Raw genomic sequence first — 19,682 nt, forward strand, 5'->3', positions numbered from 1 at the left:
GTTGGGCCTCCTGAAAGCTAGCAAGAAGAATTACAACTCCAAGCTCTACTGCCAACAGAGAAATAACAATAGTTTCAAAAGATCCCAATGCTTTTCCTCAGTACTGATAGTCCTATTGACAAAATACAGGGCACAACCAAGGCTGTTCCAGAACCCTCCCCAGTGTATGGAGCCACATTTCCAACCCTACAAACAAAAGCTTTATCTCCACTGAAAACCGACTCCAAGCACTGCTTCAGCATTGTGGCACTCATTAGGAATAAGAGATAAGCAGCTAAGGAGGGCTTTTTCAACAGCACTTTAACGAAGTTAAATCCTGTTTTCAGTGACAGTGCTGACTGTGCTTTATCTTGTCTCCTATTAGTGATCAAACATGCCCAAGCTCATCACCCCGGGAAGGAGACACCTTCGGTGGGAGACGCAGCCTGCCCAGAAGTGATGGAGACAAGGGATGCACAGCTCTGACACCGCCTGTCTCGCCCTGGTTTACAGTGGGGGACCTGCACCCTCAGACTGTGCTCCTACACCAGCCCGGGGCTCCTGCAAGCCTTCACATTCACCTTCTGCTTCTTTAAAAGGGCATGTTAAAAAAAAAAGCAACAGTTACATAGAGATAACTTTTCTCCAGCCCACAGTGCTTTTAGAAAGGACATTAAACAACTAAAAACTTACTTAACGATTCTCTGCACCAGAAATTAGCATTTATGATCCTACCAAACATAAAACACATGCTTCAGCTTTATGTCCTTAAATTGAAAAAAGCTATTTAAGTGATTTTTTAGCAATTGGAAACAATATTACTTTAAAAACAAAAGTATTTGCAATAGCTTAAATGCCTGCTTTTTTCCCTTCTCCATAACTAATAAAAACACCTTAGTTTTGCATTGTCAGATATTAAAGCCATCACAAATTTCCACTTTAGCTAATTCTTTGATTAGTTTACAATTTACAAAATGACAAACCACCTTCTGCCTAAGTGGTTAAAAGATCAACAGCCCACAGGTCCATAGCAGTAGATTTATACACACCATTACTTCACCAATAAAATTTAAACTGAACTCAAGACACTCAAAAATCTGTTCCATATGAGAAAGACACCCCTGGGTATTAGCAGTCCTGAAAATAAAACACAACAATAAATTTGTTCAGACTGTGCTATTAATGCATTTCTCTGCATGAACAAAGATACGCTGTCCTATTTTAAGAGGCACATGGCAATGCTGGAATTATGCTGAGAAGACTAAAAACTTGCTCTGAAAGGTGCCCACGGCTGAAGGAAGGATCCTTCAGAGCAGAGCAACAGGTGAACGGGATGAGTCAGGGTTTTAATGCAGAGGCCACACATTCCTCTCAGTAAAACATCCAATAATTTCATGTAAAACAAGGCATTTCTGCAGCCAAAAGTGAATAATACCAGGAGAAGCCAACAAACCTCTAATAATTCTTCTTAATAAGGAGCTGGACAATCTCCAGCAAAACTTCAGTGACCATTCTCTCTCCTGGCAGAGCTGAGGAGTATCTATTACAACCAGGGGTTTTATAGATCCAATAATCTATAAATCTGTTCAAAGAGCACAAAGGCCCAGCAACAGAAGCACTGAGGCACTTTTCCCTCTCCCTTTCCAAATCCTTATTTCCCAAGGTTAGCTAATAGTTGAGGACATTTATTTTTACAAGTTTATGAGCACACATACACATACTCAGTCCTCCTGGGCTGTCACTGTCAAATGACTTGACCTGTCAAAACCAAGCACACTTTTCTCCCCAAACCTCCCGTGCTTCGCGTGTCTGGTGTTGTGGTTCAGATGGTATCAGGCCAGAGCAGCAGTGCTCAGCAGCCACACAGCCAGAGCAGACCTGCTGCACTTTACGGGGAATGGCACTTGGAAACGGACTGAACACTTTAAAGCAGCCTTCTAGGGAAAAAAAAAAGCCGCATCACTGTACTAACCACCAGGTGCTGGGCTACAAGCTCAGCTGCCATCCAAGGACATATGATACACTGCAGGTTACTAACTCTGATGGACAGACAAGAACCGAGGGAACCCCAGCCAGCCCCGCAGCTTTTATTAGAAAACACCACCTGTTTTTTCTTGAAACACCCCAACAGCCCACGGCTCTGTTCCTGCCCACACCCGCTGCCCCGCCGGCTTTCGCACCTGAACAGTCGGCAGCTCGAAACGCCAAACGGGAGAGCGCGGCCCCAGCGCTGGGGTCCGTATTGGGGCACCTGGGTGCAGGGTGCGATGCCGGGGCGCGCCCCGGCTTGGGAGCACCAGGCCGGGCATGAGATGATGTCCTAATAAGGGCTCGGGAGCCCAAGCTGGCCGTTATCTCCAGCAGATCCCATCATTAGAGAGCAAACCCGCTCCCGGCTCTTCTTCCTCCAAGACACCCGTAGAGAGGAGGAGGAGGGCAGCCAGCCCAGCGAGGGACCGGACGGACAGGGAGCCCCGAGCTCCTCTCGCCCGGGACCATCATCGCACCCGCGGCCTCCTCACCGCCTCGGGTGGGAGCCAGAAGAGACACCGGATCACAAGAGGGAAGTTTCACACCGCGCAGCTCAGCGCTACAAGGCGGCTGAGGTCCCTGTGCTTTGACGAAAATAAATCTCTATTTTGGGGCTCTTTTTGCGTTGTTTGGTTGATTTATAAGCCCCCCCGGTGCGCCCGGCTGCGCGCTGCTGCCCGAACCCCCGCGTCGCCCCCAGCCCCTCTCCGCGCTCCCTCCCCGGCGCGGCGGAGCCCCCGCCCGGTACTCACACGTGCCGCGGCCAGCGGGGCAGGTCCCGGGGCACGGCGGGCAGCGCAAGTCCGCCGCAGCTCAGCAGCTCCCCGCCGCAGGCGCAGCCGGCGGGGCAGCCGGCGGCGGCCGAGCCCAGCAGCCCCAGCAGCAGCAGCGCCGCCGCCGCCCCGCCGCCCGCCCGTGACGGCACCGCCATTTTGTATCCGGCACCGGAGAAGGTCCGAGGCGGGAGGAGGCGGCAGGAGCGGCCCCGGCGCGGAGCGCAGCGGTAACGCCGCGGGCCCCCACGAGCGCTCAGCGCCGCTCCGCCGCCCGCAGCATCGCCTCGGCCGGCGCGGCGTGGCCCCGCGGGGCTGTCACGGCACCGGCATCCACCCGCCGGCGGGCGGGCAGGCACCGCCGGGAGCGTCCGATCCGCGTCCCCGCCGCGAAAAACGCCGCCGCCGCCGCCGCCTCCTCCTCCTTCACGCCGCACGGCTCTGGCCCGGCGGCCGCTGGAGCTCGCCCTCCTCAGTGCGCTCCCTCGGGGCTGAGGGCCGCTGCCGCTCCCGCTGCTCCGCTCCCCGCCCGGCCCGAGCGCCGCTCGCCGCGGACCCACGTTGGCGACACCGCAACATGTAGCCGCGCCGCCCCCCGCGCGCCCGCCCATTGGCTGGCGGGCGTCCTCCGGCGGGCCCGCGCGCACCGCCATTGGCCGGGAGGGCCCCCCCCGGCGCGGCGCCGCGGCGCCCCATTGATGCCTACGGCCCGTCAATCAGGGGCGCCGGGCCCCGCCCTCCTTTCCCACTCCAGGTGTGAACGCTGGCGGCCACCGCCCCCCTGCGCTGCCCTTCTTAAAGGGGCCGCGCCCGCCGCCCGCAGCCCCGCGCTGCCCGCTCCGCCGCGGGGAAAACGATTTAAAAATCTGCCTCCCGTAAAGGTGGACAGTCTGCTGCAAGACCGGGGCCTGGGGGCTCCCCCACGCCCCCGGTGTGCCCTTCCCCCGAGGCCACACTCCTGAGGGACACGCGTGTCCCGCCACAAGCCCGCCGCAGGAGTGCATTAATTATTCGTAACTGTTCCTGACCAAACCTAAGCGGCTGTTCCACTTCCCAGATTTGCCCGTTTTTGAAAGCCCAGCACACAGCAGATGTAAGGGAGCACACAGTCCAAAACAGGTCAAAGCCTGGCTCATTAGATGGCTGCAGCAAGATCATTACGGGCAAAATTAATCTTAGAGCATCGATACACACCAAAGATTTAACTTAGAGGCTGGTCCTGAGCTTAGTGGAGAGCATCCAACTGGCTTTGGTCAGGTTTGAATGTGCCCCCACAGCGTTTAGGGGAGGAAGCTCTTGGTGGGGTCAGTGCACCGGGGTGGGAATGCGGGTTAACCCCTTGCATCAGCCCAGCCTTGCACCAGGAGTGGTGTGGGGAGAAGGGGGTGCACTATTTTAGGAACAGAAACACATACCGTGGCCCGATCCTGCTTCCACTATCTCTGATCAGATTTCCAACCTTCTGCTGCAGATTCCTCCCCAGCGCTGCGACGGAGCCGTATAACCTTTTTGTAACAGGACGGGGCATCGCGCTGCAGGATACTTTGATCACGCTGCTCATCTTCTGAGAGTCGCTATCTCTTCGTATAAAACAGCACGCACAAGGGGAACTGCATTCAGGTGGGTTCGGATGGTACCCAAGCTGTACAAACACGTCGCCTCATGAAAGGTGGCAAACCTGGATTGGTGGCATCTAGAGAAAACATCAGGTCAGCCAAATCAGAAACCAGATGCGGTGTTGAATTTGCTGGTAAGCCCAACCAAACAAGTTGGGTTTGGCCCATAGTTTCCCCATGGGCTGTGAAAGCCCCGTGTCAAAGCCTGAAGTGTCTCTTCCCCGCATGGGATGCGGAGTTTTGGCAGCCCCGAGTCTCACGAAGAGCATGGAGTCACATCTGCTCTCCATACCCTTGCATGGGAACCTGCAGCACCGAGAAGTGCCTTGTTGAAGCATCACCATCAACCAAGAGAAGAGGAATGGAGACAACAGGCCAGCCTTTCAGAGTGACAGAGTTGGGACTTTTTAAGGCTGGGCTTCAGTATTGCAGCTTGTGGTGCCAAAACTGGGCAAAGACCTTGTGAGGCCTTTCTCCTCTACCACAGCATTGGTGATCACGATGGTGAAATGCTACTTTGATGATGTGAGGGAAGGTGCGAGAGAAGGGAAGCTATCACTCTGGATGAGGATTTTCTCTTCTCCTGCCTGTTGTCGTTTTCTTCTGGATTTCTTACAGATTTGGCAATGAAGCAATTAATTGCTGACGTAATGCACAGGGATATTCTAGGTTACGTAGCCAGCTGCCTGCCACAGACAGCAATTAAGTCATCTGCTGGACCCGAGAGCAGCATGGGGAGGACAGTAGCGCAGCCCCCGTGCCTCCTGGCTCCTTTGGCTTCTGGGATCAGTATGTGCAAAGTGCACTGGTGAAAAGAGTTTGGAAATCCCGAGGGAGGAAGATTTAGCTTTGGAAGATGACCTGGTATGAAATGTAGAAACTGGGTTTACTGATGGGGGCAAGATGTTGCTCCAGGATGAAGAGTTTATGATTTCAGCATCCCCACCTGAAAGCTCGACCATACACCGCAGGAAGCAGTGTTAGCTCTTACTGGCGTAGCATTTCCCTTTTCTTTCCTTTTTATTCTTGACAGTCCACCTGTGCAGCCTCTGGGACAGCTTTGAACGTATCAGGTTGCAGAGATTAACAATAAACGGCAAACGCAATCTCTGCAAAAGCTTCTCCCCTCTCAGCACTGGGGTGACCAGGACTTTCAGGCAGCCCGTCCCACAGGGTCACACCTTCCCAGGGACCCAGTGCCCGGTGTGCCAAGGCCAGGTGATGCTCACCGGTGTTGGTGTCCTCGGCAGCGTGGCTGGGACCGTTGCTCTCCCCCCGCGGCGCACAACCTTGTGCTGGGTCCGCGATGACAAGCACACCTTTCAGCGCAGACACTGCAGGGACTGTGTGGGCCAGCCCTAAATCTTTCTGGGAAGAATCAATAGGTATTATTTATAGACAGGGGCTTTCACTAGTTAAAACTCGGGGTTTAGCCTCTTGTTATGCCAAGGGGAGGGGAAAAAAATTCACATTATTGTAGCTTGGGGTTTTATTTCAGCCTTCAAGAACTGGAGAAAACAGAATGGCTTACGTTTAGTTCCGTTATTTATTTGAAAGCTGTTTGCAAACTAAAAGCAAGAGCTCCTGTCCCTGGGGAGGGAACCTGAGGCAGGAAGGGGAGATGCAGCACAGAAGACAGTGCAGTCTTCTACAAATACATAGCCAATTCAAAACATGTCTTTAGTTCTTCAATGTGAGAAGCCCAAAGTTTAAGGCAGTTTTATGGGGCAGATTTCTCTTGCCTGGTGAGGAAGATATCATGAAAATAAAAAACTTTTGGTTCTTTTTCAGTGGTTTCAAATTTGAAACCCAAGCTTTTAAATTAATTTTAACAATTAATTTTAATATTTTTGAACTATTCTTGCAGCCCTTGACCTCAAACCCCACTGATTTAATCTCACCCATCCAATGCAGGGCTCTCACCTTGCACAGTGTGACTGCCATCGCAGTGCCCATCCTCAAAACCCCTCCACTCTTCCCCTGCCCTGTGACAAGACAAGAGGCTGGCCATGGGGTTTCCCATGGAGAGAGAAATCTGAAAGCCTTAGATAACCTTCATTAAAAAGATACCTAAAAGCAGCTCTCCTGGAAACCAGGCTGAATCACCTCGCGTTTGCACAAGATCGCCGTGCACTGAAAATAATTCAGCAAGGGCAGCTGGTAGGAATGAGACTATTCTCGCAGTCACGCTCTCCCTCCTACCCGAGTCAATGCCTTTGCTAGAGAGGAGTCTGTGTACAGCATGGAGGATGTTTCTTCCTTGAACCTCATTAAATCTAATTAAATAGCTTACAAAAGTGTTTATGAAAACAAATTTTAAAAGGGCAAAGGCATGCCAACAAGGAAGGTATTTCTAATTCTGCCGGTGTCTTTTTGTGGATTTGGAGTCAGTTCAGAAGTGCACACTTGGAAGGTAATTGCTGACAGCATGCAGAATCCATCAAGCTATAATTAACACTCTACTATTATTCTAATTGCCTCACTCAAGCTTCTGTGTTTTTTAATTGTAGAGCAATTTGCCAATAGAGAATTTAATTGCAATACATATTTTATACATTTTGGGACAAAGTACCATTATTTCCACTTCAGCAAAAATGTTACTCAGTTTTTAATAGCTTGCTTTATTCTATTCTAGAATTTTTTTTTGCCCGATAAAGGAATTTGATTGCAACCTCTTGTGAAATTAGTAATGATATAATATAGAGGAGTGCCTGGAGGCTTCAGTTTGGATCATGACTCTATTAAGCTAGGAACTGTACATACATGTAGCAAGACACAGCCCTGAGGAGCTTGAAATCTAAACAGAGAAGACAAACCAAGGTGAGAACAGGATTATCCCTATTTTACAGCTGGGGAAACGGAGCCCCAGATGACTCACCTTAGGTGACCCCACGCACCTGGGGCGCAGCCAGGACTCACACGAGCCCTGAACACAGGGCACCCTTCATCTTTAACACGAACTTATGTTCTGTCTCCTGGTTCCTGCAAAAGCATATCTATCTCTGTAATTTGTTTTGCAAGCTAGACCTTTTAAATAACTTTTAACCATCTAGGATCTACAGTCACTTTTCATGAACGCCTTCGCTTTCAGAGCAAGACCCAGTGTTGAACAGGAGCCCTGGTGAGGCTGCAGAGTACCCCAGCAGATGTGACATGCTGGATGGATGATGATAGCAATGCTGTCAGGCTTTGTGAGGGATGTGTTTCGCTTCTCCTGGGGCAGGCTGAAGATTGGAGGCAGTGAAATAGAAAGGGTGGACCTTAACTCATGTTGACCATCCTTGCATTTGACAATTTTCCTTCACTCCAGCTTGGTGCTTCTATCTGTAGGGCCACAAATCTCTCTGTAACAAAGTCTATCTTCTTCTAATAATGCTCATTGTGGCTTTCTACCCAACACTGATGATGTCGAGATTTGTAAAACAACCGATATCTGTGGCTACAACCCCTTATATCGTCACCCTGGTGCATTGATGTGTCAATCAATATTATTACGGTGACGAAGGCTTAAAAAGGTTACAGGACGTGTGTTGTGGGGAGTGTACAAGATCGCAGTGACTGTTGAGCACAGAAACAGTCACATTTATACATAGCTAACAATGGTCTTTGGTATCAGCTGCTCATGGCAAGCTGCATGGTTTGACTCCTGGTATCCAAGTTGTAGCAGACGGTTTCTCTGGTATGACCAGATCAACTGAAGCATCACCATTCCAGAGGTTTATTAGTTGATCTGGTTACACCAGATCTGCAAGGACAATTTTATGGCATCTTGCCACCCAAAGCTGGTCTCTGTCTCTCTTGGATCCCAACCCTGCTCCTCAGAGCTCGTTCTGTTGGAATAACCTGTGAGACGTATGACGTGATCCAGAAGTATCTAGCAGCAATGACTAATGATAACATCACTTCTCACAGCTATAATGGGTGAAGCCGATTCAGCTTAGCAGGAGGCAGCATATGACAGTGAGAATCAAAGGAAGAGATGAGCAAGTCAAGCTTCAGTATCGGGTAACTCGCAGTGCTGACATGGAAGTTTAGCTTGGGCTCAAACTCCAAAGAGTTTGCCTTGCAATGACACATAAGCCTTTTCTTCTCTTAAAATTAGGGACCAGTGCTTGAACTCTGGTCCTCCAGGAACATAAAGTCTTTGATCAAGAACAGATCATTCTTCATTAATGTGAAAGTTCACTCAAGTAGCTGCTGTCATTTCATTTTTCACAGGCAATGAGTTAAATTGCTTTCCCAGCCTGAGACTGGCACAAGCAGTTAGCAAACGATGGTGCAAATAGCTAGATCCAATTAAATAAATCCATGTTCTGTCACAACGTTACCACTTCTGATCCTTTTTTTTTTTTTCCCTCCTGAAGGAGTTGTTTAAAACTTCTGTATAAATGTATGTTTATTTATCTCCTCTTTTTAAAAGGACACTATCAGAAAAGCGTGAGAGCAATTTACTATGGAGACAGAAGGGGGAGAGAAAGCAGACTGTTACACTAGAGTATTGCTTGCCATTTGGATGGGCAAAATGCGTGATAAGAGAGAGGGTTTGGATGTAAACCTGTGCTACTCAAATCTGGAGCTTACACTCAATTGCTTCAAAGCATGTTTTTGTAGACAAGGCCGTGGACTAACTCCAAGAGCAGGAAGAAAGCTGGTAGACCTGAAGTCTGAACACCATCTGTCTGCTTGGATCATGCGTTTCAGCACAATATTACTCTCCCCTAATGATGCTCGAGATCCAAAATCCATAAGTTTCCCCAAGATGAGGGAGAGATTTGGCCCTGTACGCAAGCTGGCAGGTATCAGGGTTTGCTCTTCAGATCTGAGCTTGGACTCAGATCTGTGCCGAGCCTCCGAGAGCAAGAGCAGAGCTGGAGACACAGCTATTCCCGACAGTGACTAGCGCTATTAGTGTTTATGCTATGAAGAGCTCTATTAACTGGCATAATAACTATAATTACATGGTGTAACTTCTCTTCGTTGCTTTCACCTCTAGGCTGAGGTGGAAGCGTGAAGTTCTTGCAGCCCCAGAGGAATGTGTAAGATGAAATCATGCAGGTGGAGCAAAGAAGCTGGAATCCAGCTACAGCTAAAACAGGAGCCACCTGCCCCTGCTTAGAGAATAATAGAAAAAGATTTAGAAATATCAGAGGAGGAGGAGTTTAACTTCTCTTTCAGATAGGGATGCTTTAAATCGAGACTATTTCTTCAGTCCAGACAAGCCCCCTCTAGAAAGGGCAAGAGACTTCAGGTGCATCTGAAAAATAGTAAAAGCTTTATTTTACCACAAGCCCTTGCCTCAATGTAAGTGGGAAAATGAGCCACCAGCTTGCTTAATAAAAGTGATGGGCTCCAAAGCATTTCCAGAGTAAAGCTTGTATTGCCTTGCTATGGCTGTAGGCTTCCAGGGACTTTCACATCAAATGAAGGTAACTCACACCCCGCCAAAACAACCCACACATCTCCATGGGCTCAGAAGGTTGATAAGAAAAAACCCCAATGGAGTGAGTGGAGGATGCCCTCTCCAAAAGCTGTCAAGCTGAGTATTTATTTAACAGCTCACTGTCAGGATTTTATACTACAGATGAAGGGTGCCATCAGCAAGGGAGGTCTCTGCCTGGCAGTATTTTAGGGCAAGTTTAGCGGAAAGTTGCAAGAGTTATGTCTGTTCTCAAAGGTCCAGATGCCACGTACCAATTAAAGGAAGATGATTGCAGAATGACCACAGCAGCCAGGCTTTGAAAGGATCTGGCAAGCAAGCACTGCCTTGCAGGTCAGAGCTAGTTTTTTCCAACTGTTGTACTTGATCTTTATCCATACTGGAAATGGGGCAAGACCTTGTGACAACTTTTATTGGTACTCAGTTACTGCCTCTGTGATTACTATGGGCTATTTCCACTAAACTGCCTCTTGTTGCTTCATCTGGCTGGAAGATATTAGGATTTGTCCGCTGCTTCATCATACTTTGATCCCTTGTTTAAAAAAGAAATCTGTTTCCTTGCTCTTGAGTGCCTTGTTCTTGGCTAGGGACTCAACTGCAGGCTGATATTTCTGTTTGGCCCTTGAAGCCAGCTATTAACCACACTTCTTGTCCTGCTGATACCACCCAGGAGCGCATCAATAGTGCAATACAAATGGCACAGCGTCATTATATGAAGAAAAAAATATGTGGCAGGGCTCTGCTGTGGCTTAGAGCCTCTGAGAAGAATCTCTCAAAATATCTTAGACATCTGCCATGTGTAAAATCTCATGATTGTTCTTCAGATTCTTCTGTGGATACATCAGCCTCTCCTCTGCGCCTCTCCTCATGTCCCTCTGCTAACACACGTGCTTCTTGCCAGCAGTGTGTGACACAAGGGCTGTTTTTCTCTACAGTTATTCTATTTATTCAATACCTGAGGTCATTATCCTCCATTCTGAGACATCCTAATCACTTCCATAGTGCACAGTTGGGATGACATGAAGGATTATGACTTCATGTGGGAATAAGGAGGAGCAGATGAAGGCTTAATAGACACAGATCCTGGTTTATGCCAATGCCATAATTAATTAGAAACAGGGGGGAAAGAAGTAGATGGGAACTGTCTCAAACTTCTCTCAGAGTTTGCTATGGCACAAGAGTGAGTCTCTAGCACCATCACACCAGCATTGCAGTAGTTGGACAACTTTGCCCACAGATGCAGTGGTGGACGTTTGGAATTTTTATAAGCTCTGTGTGTCTCCAGTGACACCCGTTTCTCACACGCCGCCTTCATCTCCCCGCAAGACGTGAGCAACCATGGGAAGTTGCAGGGATGCATAATGAGTGTTTCTGTTATATCCCAGGAGGATTATATTCCTTTTGCCTTGGAGATGAGGTTTCCATCAACTTGGCAGTAAGGCACGCTGTAATGGAAGAGCTCATGCAGAAGTAATGAGGTTGAATCCGTTACCAACTTGTGATCTGAAGGCAGCACTGTGTGAAGAAGCATAGGATGCCTCATGTGCCATGCCACCCAGCTTTAAAAAAAGACTAACCCCCCTCAAAACCAACAAAACCCCTCCCCAGTATGATGTAATTTGTTGCTTGGATTAAAGGAAACTACACAGAGCTTTTAGTCTCACAACTGTGCAGCTCCAGAGAGAAGCTAAATTAAACCTGGATTTCTTTTTGCTCTTTAGCTTCTATATTTTTCTCCAAGAGGGCTAAATTACTCCCCTTCTATCCCCATTAGCCAGAGCCTCTTCGTTCTGGTTACCTTGGGCTGTAACATCATCTGTTGTGTTTTGGAAGATCCATAATCAGGCACCTTGAAGACAAGGCCATATCAACCAGCTGCCTCTGCTTCCCCACCTAGCTAGGGCAACACACAACATCACCTATTCCCAGGACACAGAGAGTGGGTTCTTATTGAGGTCAGCTTAAAGAACTGGCATCATTCAACAGAAACCCCAGATAAGAAGGTGGGGGGAGAGAAGAAAAAATGCCACTCTTGCCTCCTACTTACCCCACTCTCTTGAAGAGGTTTTTGCAGTCACTGAATCCAGCTAGCAGTGATGCAGTAAATAGCCACATACCCTGTGCACAGGCTCCCTGCTCACTGACATGGGCAAGTACAGGCTTGCTGAGAGGAGGAAGGGGAGCTGAGCTAGGCTCCTTCCCTTCCATTCCATCAGCACCATTTAATGATACATAAGACTTCAGCTCTACAGCCCTTCCCTTTGAACCAGAGCTGTCTGTAGCAGAGGTACAGGCTGCTCTCCCCAGCATTTATGGGGTTTACAGGGTGTCTGTATGCTGTGGCTCCCTGGCTTTTCCAGATGGGCTGCACCTGTGGGGAGACAATCAGCTGCAAGTTATCAACTGCCAATCTCACGTCCCAGGCACCATATAAGCTGCCCCAAGCTTTTACTCTTGAAGAGTTCCTTGAGGGTGAAGTGGTAGGTGATGGATGATATTTTTCACATGATGACCTTGCTGTCTGTTTTGCCAGAAATACCAGGATTGTGCTTCAGATGATGCCTTGTTCCTCATCCTAGGACTTGTCCTTGTTTCAGGCAGAAGGGAATGCTTCTGGGGTGTGCTGGATGCTTTTGAGTGCATGGGGGAGCCTCATGACGCTTGGAATATTTGTGGTGGTCCTAAGCTACAACATGAGGGGTAAGTAAATGAGAATTGCTTCTCTTGTGAAATGATATTTTATCAAGTGCTGTTTTGTTTTGTTTACCTCCAGTTGTGACTAGTAATGGCCGGGTGACTCTATCTGCACTACTGCATTGTTTGAACTGGTGCCTCTGTGTGAAGTGTTTCCTTGGAACTTCAGATACCTTCTCTGCTGCTTGGTTTTAGACCTGTTCAGGAGCAGTTACTGTTCCAATGCCCAGGGCATTTTCAGATGCTTTCTGTAAGGACTGAGGGTTTCCCTTGGCTCTTTGGCTGCTGGCTTTGAGACTGGAGCAGTAGTTCTCCTAAATGTCTTCCTTTAGCAGCCAGGTGGAAGGCAAACAGGCAGAAGGCAATATAGCCAGGAGGTCTATAAGTACCACCATGCATACAAGTAATACAAAGCTTAGACTGGCTTGTCTCTGAGATGCCCAGGTTGCATAGGTTTTGACAGCTTCCTTATGTATGGCAGCCTGCAGGTGATTAGAATCCTCTAATAGATCATCCCTAATTTAATAAAAGTTAGCTGGCTGTATTAATGTAAGGCAACATGTTGGAAAAAGTCATTAATCACAGCAAGTCTTGATGGCTGCTGAGTCCGCACCTGCAAAGCTGGAGCCTTGGGAAATAGTATTTTGAGCAATCTGCATGGCTTTGACAGAATGCGTGTAAGTTTTTCCCATTACATCATTACTGGGGCCAACACAAAGGCTATCTGGGTTGCTCAAGGAAGTGTATTGTGGAAAACAATCCTACTTTGATGACTGATCCAGGCATTTATTTAGGCAAAGCAGAAGCAGTTGCATTGGCTCATTTGATCTGCGCCGTTAATAGGAGACAGCTCAGTGCATGCTTTTGTTATACTTGCTCTTGCTTGCATAAGTTCTTGAGATATTTTTTTTATGAACAAAACTGTCTATCCTTTCACGTGGCAATCATGCCAGTGTCACAATCTTAATTATCACTCAAATTTTCCAGATTTTTTTTTTTCCCAAATCTGGCTCAGAAGAATTTGTCCAGGTTTAAGAAAGTCACTCAATATAATATTGAGCAGCTTAAAGAGTGTATGTACACAAGAGAAAAAAGATGGGTTGTATTGTGTGTAGGTATGGTGTAAAAATGAAACAGCTACTTGATTTCTAGTTGCATGCATTGCTTTTGTACTAGGAAAATGTCAGTAGCCCTCTGTATCCTTCTGCAGCAAGGGTGCAAAAGTTACTGGTTCCCTGAAAGGGAAGGAAATCTGTTACGTGAATCACACCGATCTCTGGGGCTGTAGTTGGAGCACCTTGCAAACCATTAACTTTTTTAACATTCATTCCTCTGTTAACATTTCTCATATGTTAGTGCCTGTTATTAAAGGCTTGATAAATGGCTTGAATGAAAGACTTGCAGAAATGGCCAATTCACTGCTTTGGTATCAGACTTTTAAACTTTGTGTGCTCTTTATCTACATATTCATTAAATAAAGATAAACTGACCTTCTGAAAAAAATGAGTAGGGCTTTCAACAATGTAATATCTGAAAATAAAAGGTGAAACTTGGTGGGGAAGCTGACAAATGGGGGTTACGTTCTTCTTGGGCCTATGTAATGTAATAAAACTGTGTCACCTCAGAGTTTTCCTGCATCATAGCAGTTTTATTCTGGCTTAGATCTATTCTAAGGGTTAATATTTGTACACACTCCACACCTCCCCGCCCCCCAAACCTGTGGGAGATGAATGAGTTTTCAGCTGTACCTTGCTGGTGAGAGGTTGCGGCAACTAGCAGAGCATCACTGATCAGAATTGCAAGAACATACGAATGAGGGGAAATCTGCTCCACTCTCTGCTAAGGTAAAGCCATTGGCAATAGGTCTTTCCTCCTAAGCCAGTCTTTAATTGGCCATAAACATTTTTGCATAAAAAGTAGTAAACTGGATGTCCAACTCCACACTCGTAGGTACACCAGCACCCCTGGGGCAGCACTGATGGGAGCTGGCTCTGTTACTTCTCTTCCTGCAACAGGTCAAACAAGCAGTGGGCACTGAAGTCTTTCAGATAAAGCCTCTCAAAACCAGGAGGGCAGACCCTCAGCACAGCTTCCCAGGGCGTAGCTCCAGCCACGACAGCTGACGGGCTCTTCTGCACACCTCTTCTCCTAAAGCACTGCAAGCTGTATTGGAGAGGTCCATAAAACGGGTGTCTGGACAGCTGGAACTCGCGTCTTGCGGGATAATGGAGCGTGCAGACTTGCACTGCTGTGGATTTGATCCAAAGTGACTGTCTAGCTTGTGAGGATGCTGAAGGAGCCCACGGGGGGAGTCCCCCGCACGGCATCCTTCAGCAGAACAGTCTTTCCCATCTGCTGCCCTTAGCTGCTAGATCATTTGTCTGCTTCGTGGTCTCTGGTTTTGGCTAGGAATGGCACATCTACATCTCTTCCTAGTTCTTAGAATTCATTTTCTTCAAATGTTATAGGGTGTGTATTTTTTTGGGGTTGTTTTTTGTTTGTTTGCAAAAGGGGGTTTTAACTAGTTTTAAAGTGACCTCAAAAGCCTTCTTCAGTATGAAGCTGAAGGAAGGCAGGGCTGCATGCGTGCCTACATATCGCCTGCACGCACTGGACCCTGCAGCTACTGATTCCTTCTTTTTCGGGCAGCTCAGCGCAGGCAGCTGAGGCCGTGACAATAGCATTTGGATATCATCCCGTTTCCTCCGCCCTTAAAGCTGAGCCTTGTCTTCCAGGTGTTACAGACATTTTTGAAGTCAAAACACTTGCCAACTCCAATTAAACTTGTGGTTTGCAGACAAATTGGGAGCTGGCCGGAGAGGAAGCTGGCAGGAGAACAGCTTTGTACGTGTACTGGGCTCCAGGACAGCTAGGTTTGCACAGGTTTTGTGTAACCAGGGAGCAGGGCAGAGAAGAGCCTGTCCATGCTGTACCTCTAGTAAAGAAGGCATAAATGCACAGCTGCATTGTGTGTGCGATGAAGGACTGCATAAGAGCAGGACGTGCTCTCGTTAGGTAGGGTGAGCTCCTGTTAGAGATTGCAAAATTGGAGAACTCAAGATTTCATTTGTCCAGCTTGTGGGCCAAAAGCACAGTCTGAATGTCACCTCTCTGGGTGTCCTGCCCGCAGGGGCTGCAGCAGGCTGCAATTAGGCTTTGCATGAGCACAGTCTGCTCATCTTCTGGGGTACCACTATGTTCTTCTTCCTTCCTTCTCTATTTTGGCTGCTTCAGACACAGATCCTTCTGTCTCCCTGATCCAGTCCTGTACTCCTGCCTCATTCTCTGCAGGACCTGGTCAGAAAAGTGCTCATTTACTCTCACCTCTTTGCAAATGATTTCTGGACATCTGAGGTCTCCTTTCATGAAAAGCATTGCCTCAAGCTACCTCTTAGCTTAATTAAATTTGTAATGCATTTCTTTAAAATGGAGTGGGAAATAGTTTTCCCAAACTGGGAATATTTTAGAGACCTTTGAACAATGTAGTTCTTCGATTGCATAGTGACCAAGTTCAAACACTTGGGTTTTGTTTGGGGGTAAGGGGGGGAGGTTGTTTTCATCTTTTTTTTTTACTTGCGAATTTGGGAATGGATGCGTTTTGAACAGCAACATGAAAAAGGACCTTCAATTTTGGCATTTGCCTGAAATAGGACACTTTGCCTGGATTTAAAAAAATGGATCAAAATGCCCTCAAAACCGAACACTTACGGCAAAAGTTTGTTTTGACAATTTTTTTTTGTGGGAAAATATTGTGTAGTGAGAAAGCTGCTCATCGGTTTTAGCATTTGATACTATTGGAGAGGTCTTTTACAGCTTAAAAAAAAATTGCCTTTTTTTTTTTGCATTCATTCTGCCAGCCAAAGTGGAATCTGAGAGTGAAGTCAGATACAAAACCAGGAGGAAACAGAGCTTATTAGATTGGGGGTGATTTTTGCAGTGCATCTCACTGTCGTGTTGTAGTTAACGTGTCCTTGGTGTTGCAATAATGTTCCTCCCCAGCATCCTGGTCGTTCAGCCCTGGGGGATTTCTAGCCCTCTTGCTGAAGTTACTTGCTTCTCTGCTTGAAGGCACTACAACCATCTCCCCAAATGTCTGCATGTCCTTGCCGTAGCCTTGTGCTGTACCCTTTTAGATTGTACTTGCTGCCAGGCATCACTTTCATTTACTGCCCCTACTACACCCATAAAAGCTCTGCACTGGTGTCTCTGAAAGCCCCAGAATAAGCTGGGCAATGGCAGAAGAACTTGATTGCTGTTGTGAACATGAGGATAAAGAAGACTGGGGAATAGTGCCAAATGACCTTTTTAAAATCCTACACTTGCAGTAGAAAGTACCTTGTGCATCCCTTGTAGGAAGTGTCTTTGGTTCAGGCACTACTGGAGCATTTTGGAGAGCAGAGCTGGGGTGCTGGAGACCCCCAGGGAGGTCTGTGGCTCTTTGGTGGCTGGAAATGAGCCCACATCTGCCATCTTTCCCACCAGTGAGACCTGTGATGTGCAGTCCCCAGTGTTGGTGGCCTCATGGTGTCCTGGGTGGCCAGGCAGCATCTGAGTTTCCAGAATCAGCTGCTTCGAGTGGCCCCTAGCCCCTCATCCTGTAAGCAAGAGCTGTGTCTGAGCCATTTGCCCACTGCCCCAAGAAGGAGGTGCAAGTCTCCATAGGGTGACATTTTTTTCTCCTGGAAGCATCTCTCTTCTCCTGCAGCCTTCTTCCTGACTGCATTTCTGTTTTTCTTCTTGACTGTTTCTCCATCCTCCACCTCCCCCTCACCTCCATCTGGTTTCTATCTGGACTAAACAGATGTTTTTCCACTTCTTAAATGTCCTGTGTGCTCACCTCGCCGTTGTCCAACAGTGATTGCTCATTCTTCTTTCCCCAGGTGTAAAACTTGAAAAACTGGAGGGGCTGGGGGAGAACCAGCTTCTCATAATAACTTTGTGTGCATTTAGTGCTGGATGGAGGGATGAGGGAAACTTCTCCAATTATTCACCTTGCAGCCTAGAACCCTGTTACTCCTTCCAGGTCCCCTTTCCATTGCCAGTGTATACAGAGGATCAGACCTGTGATTTATGCCAGGGCAGTGTGTATAATATTCTCGCTTTCATGTTATAAATGTTTAACAAATCCATAAGGTATCAAAAGAACTTGCGGAGGAGATCTGCTAAGAAAGGCTTGTGGATAAACCTTTTGGACTTGGCTGGAAAGCAGACATATACAGTTTATTGCTTTCCCCCTGCTGCAGAGTGACAATAGGTTAATTGTAGATTTTTCCTTAAAATAAAAGTTCCTCGCTTGGCAATTCAATCAAGTGGTATCTGTCATGCGGAGGTCTCGTGAAGGATTTATTCCCATTTTAAGTAATGTTTTGGAGGTGCACACTCCATATGGAATACATTAGATAGACAGCAACAAGGTTTGCTGGCATGTTCGCGGGTCTGGGGAAGGTATGTGTCCTGTGGGCACTGGGGCTCGGCAGCGGGGATCTTCTGCAGTTCAGCAGGGATCTGGTTTCCTCTCGCCCTCTTTCTCTCTCTTTTTCCCCTTACATGGCTCTGAAGGTTTTTGAGGGAGGGTTCTCCCAGCCTCCCCCATGGAGGGTGTGGGAGCATCATGGTAGAGGGGTCTCTGCCCATTGCCAAGCACCCAGAAGAAGGACCCCGTCTCCTTGTCCACTGGAGCAGGAGCTGTGGGCTGTCCTGGTGAGCACTGGGCAGAGATCCTGGTGCAGATCCCAGCTCAGGTCCTTGGGGTGGTGTCGGCACAGCAGTCCCCAGTCCTTGCAGGCTTGCTGGGGTTGCAGAGATGCTCTGAGCCACTTTGTGTCCCAGAGGTGGTAGCAGCCACTGCTGGTGGCTCTTTCTGGCCATGGTGGTGCCCAGCTCCTGGGCAGGAAAGACTGAGGATGGAGCTGAGGTGAACAACCGATTCCTCCCCAGAAAAAAACAACTCCCTTCTGTGATGGGAACTAAATGACAGGGTAAAATAATGTCATTTGGAAGCTGCTCTCTGCTTGGCTTTTGTATTTATTTATTTTTCAGTTGGCTGGACTCTTTCTCCTGTAAAAACAGCAACCAGAGATGGGATAAGTGAGCAAAATGCTTGTAGGGCAAGTGCCTGCTGGGTCTGGACCCAGGTGTCACAGCCCTCTGCCGCCGGGAGCTGCTGGCTGATGGGGAGGTGGGTGCTGGCCCCCGGCCACCTCGGCCTCTGGGACAGCCCCTCCTGCTTTGATTTAGGTTTTGGAAACTGTCCTCCTTAGAGACCGTATCTGTGAGCGCTGGCATTTTCCACGCTGCCTGCCAAGGGGGGCTGTGCCGTGCGGGTCAGCGATGGAGTGTGCGTGTTTGCTCGCGCTGGGCCGCGGCCTCGCTGGAGCACGGCCTGCTTGCCCGGGGGGTTTGGCTTTTGGCACGCACCGGCTGCTGGGACCAGAGCACCCACGTTATTGCTCTGCAGGTGCCCTGGCTGCAAAGGGTGCTTTGCTGTGCTGCAGATGAGCTGGGAGGTGTCCCAGTGGTGAGCTCAGGCACTGGTGAGGAGCAGCATGGAGCGGGAATTGCTTTTGCTGTGAATTTGCTCTCCTTGGTGCACTCTATAACATCCTTGGTGAGATGATTGTACCCGCTCCGGGCAGGTGTGAGCACAGTGCTGCACTGTTAGAGGGGCTTGGAGACATGAAACAATGAACTGCACGGAGTAAAAACCCAACCAAATGAAAAGCAACAACTTCAACAACTTGAGGCCATTTTAATCTAGATCTACCTGTTAATACAGCTGTAGCTCTGCTTCATCATGAACCTCGCGCTGCCTCGCCTTGCCTTGTCTGACCACGAAGCCTGCAGGTTCCCTGTTCCTTGGGACTGTGGGCATCAGAGCACGTTTCTTGCGATTGCTGCCAGTCCCAGAAAGAGCAAAAACACCCCAGAGTGCCCCAGAGGAAACCCCATAATGTGGGGGCAGAGGGAAGAGAGACAAAAGTAGGGTTTCAGTTGCTTTTGTGAAAATACATTGTACTCGTGCAGAAAACCCAGCCCACTTGGCCAGGGAGAGCTGGGTGTCTCTTAAGGCATCTCAGCATCGCACCCGTGTAAGGTCTTTTTGGAGATGGGACCCTTCTCTGGGTGAAGTCAGTGGCCCACCACAGCAATGCT

General features: G+C 48.3%; 1 protein-coding gene across 1 annotated transcript in view; it reads right to left on the reverse strand.

Annotated features, from left to right (window-relative positions):
- The window catches only part of LRIG1 (leucine rich repeats and immunoglobulin like domains 1), a 95,761-nt gene extending 92,367 nt beyond the window's left edge, over positions 1–3,394 (reverse strand). The window contains 3 exon segments of the mRNA XM_068408328.1: positions 2,763–3,078; positions 3,081–3,135; positions 3,137–3,394. Of these exon segments, the coding sequence (XP_068264429.1) occupies positions 2,763–3,078; positions 3,081–3,135; positions 3,137–3,394 (629 nt within the window).
- Between the last annotated feature and the right edge of the window lie 16,288 nt (positions 3,395–19,682).

This window comes from Nyctibius grandis, chromosome 10, assembly GCF_013368605.1.
Source record: "Nyctibius grandis isolate bNycGra1 chromosome 10, bNycGra1.pri, whole genome shotgun sequence".
NCBI lineage: Eukaryota > Metazoa > Chordata > Aves > Nyctibiiformes > Nyctibiidae > Nyctibius > Nyctibius grandis.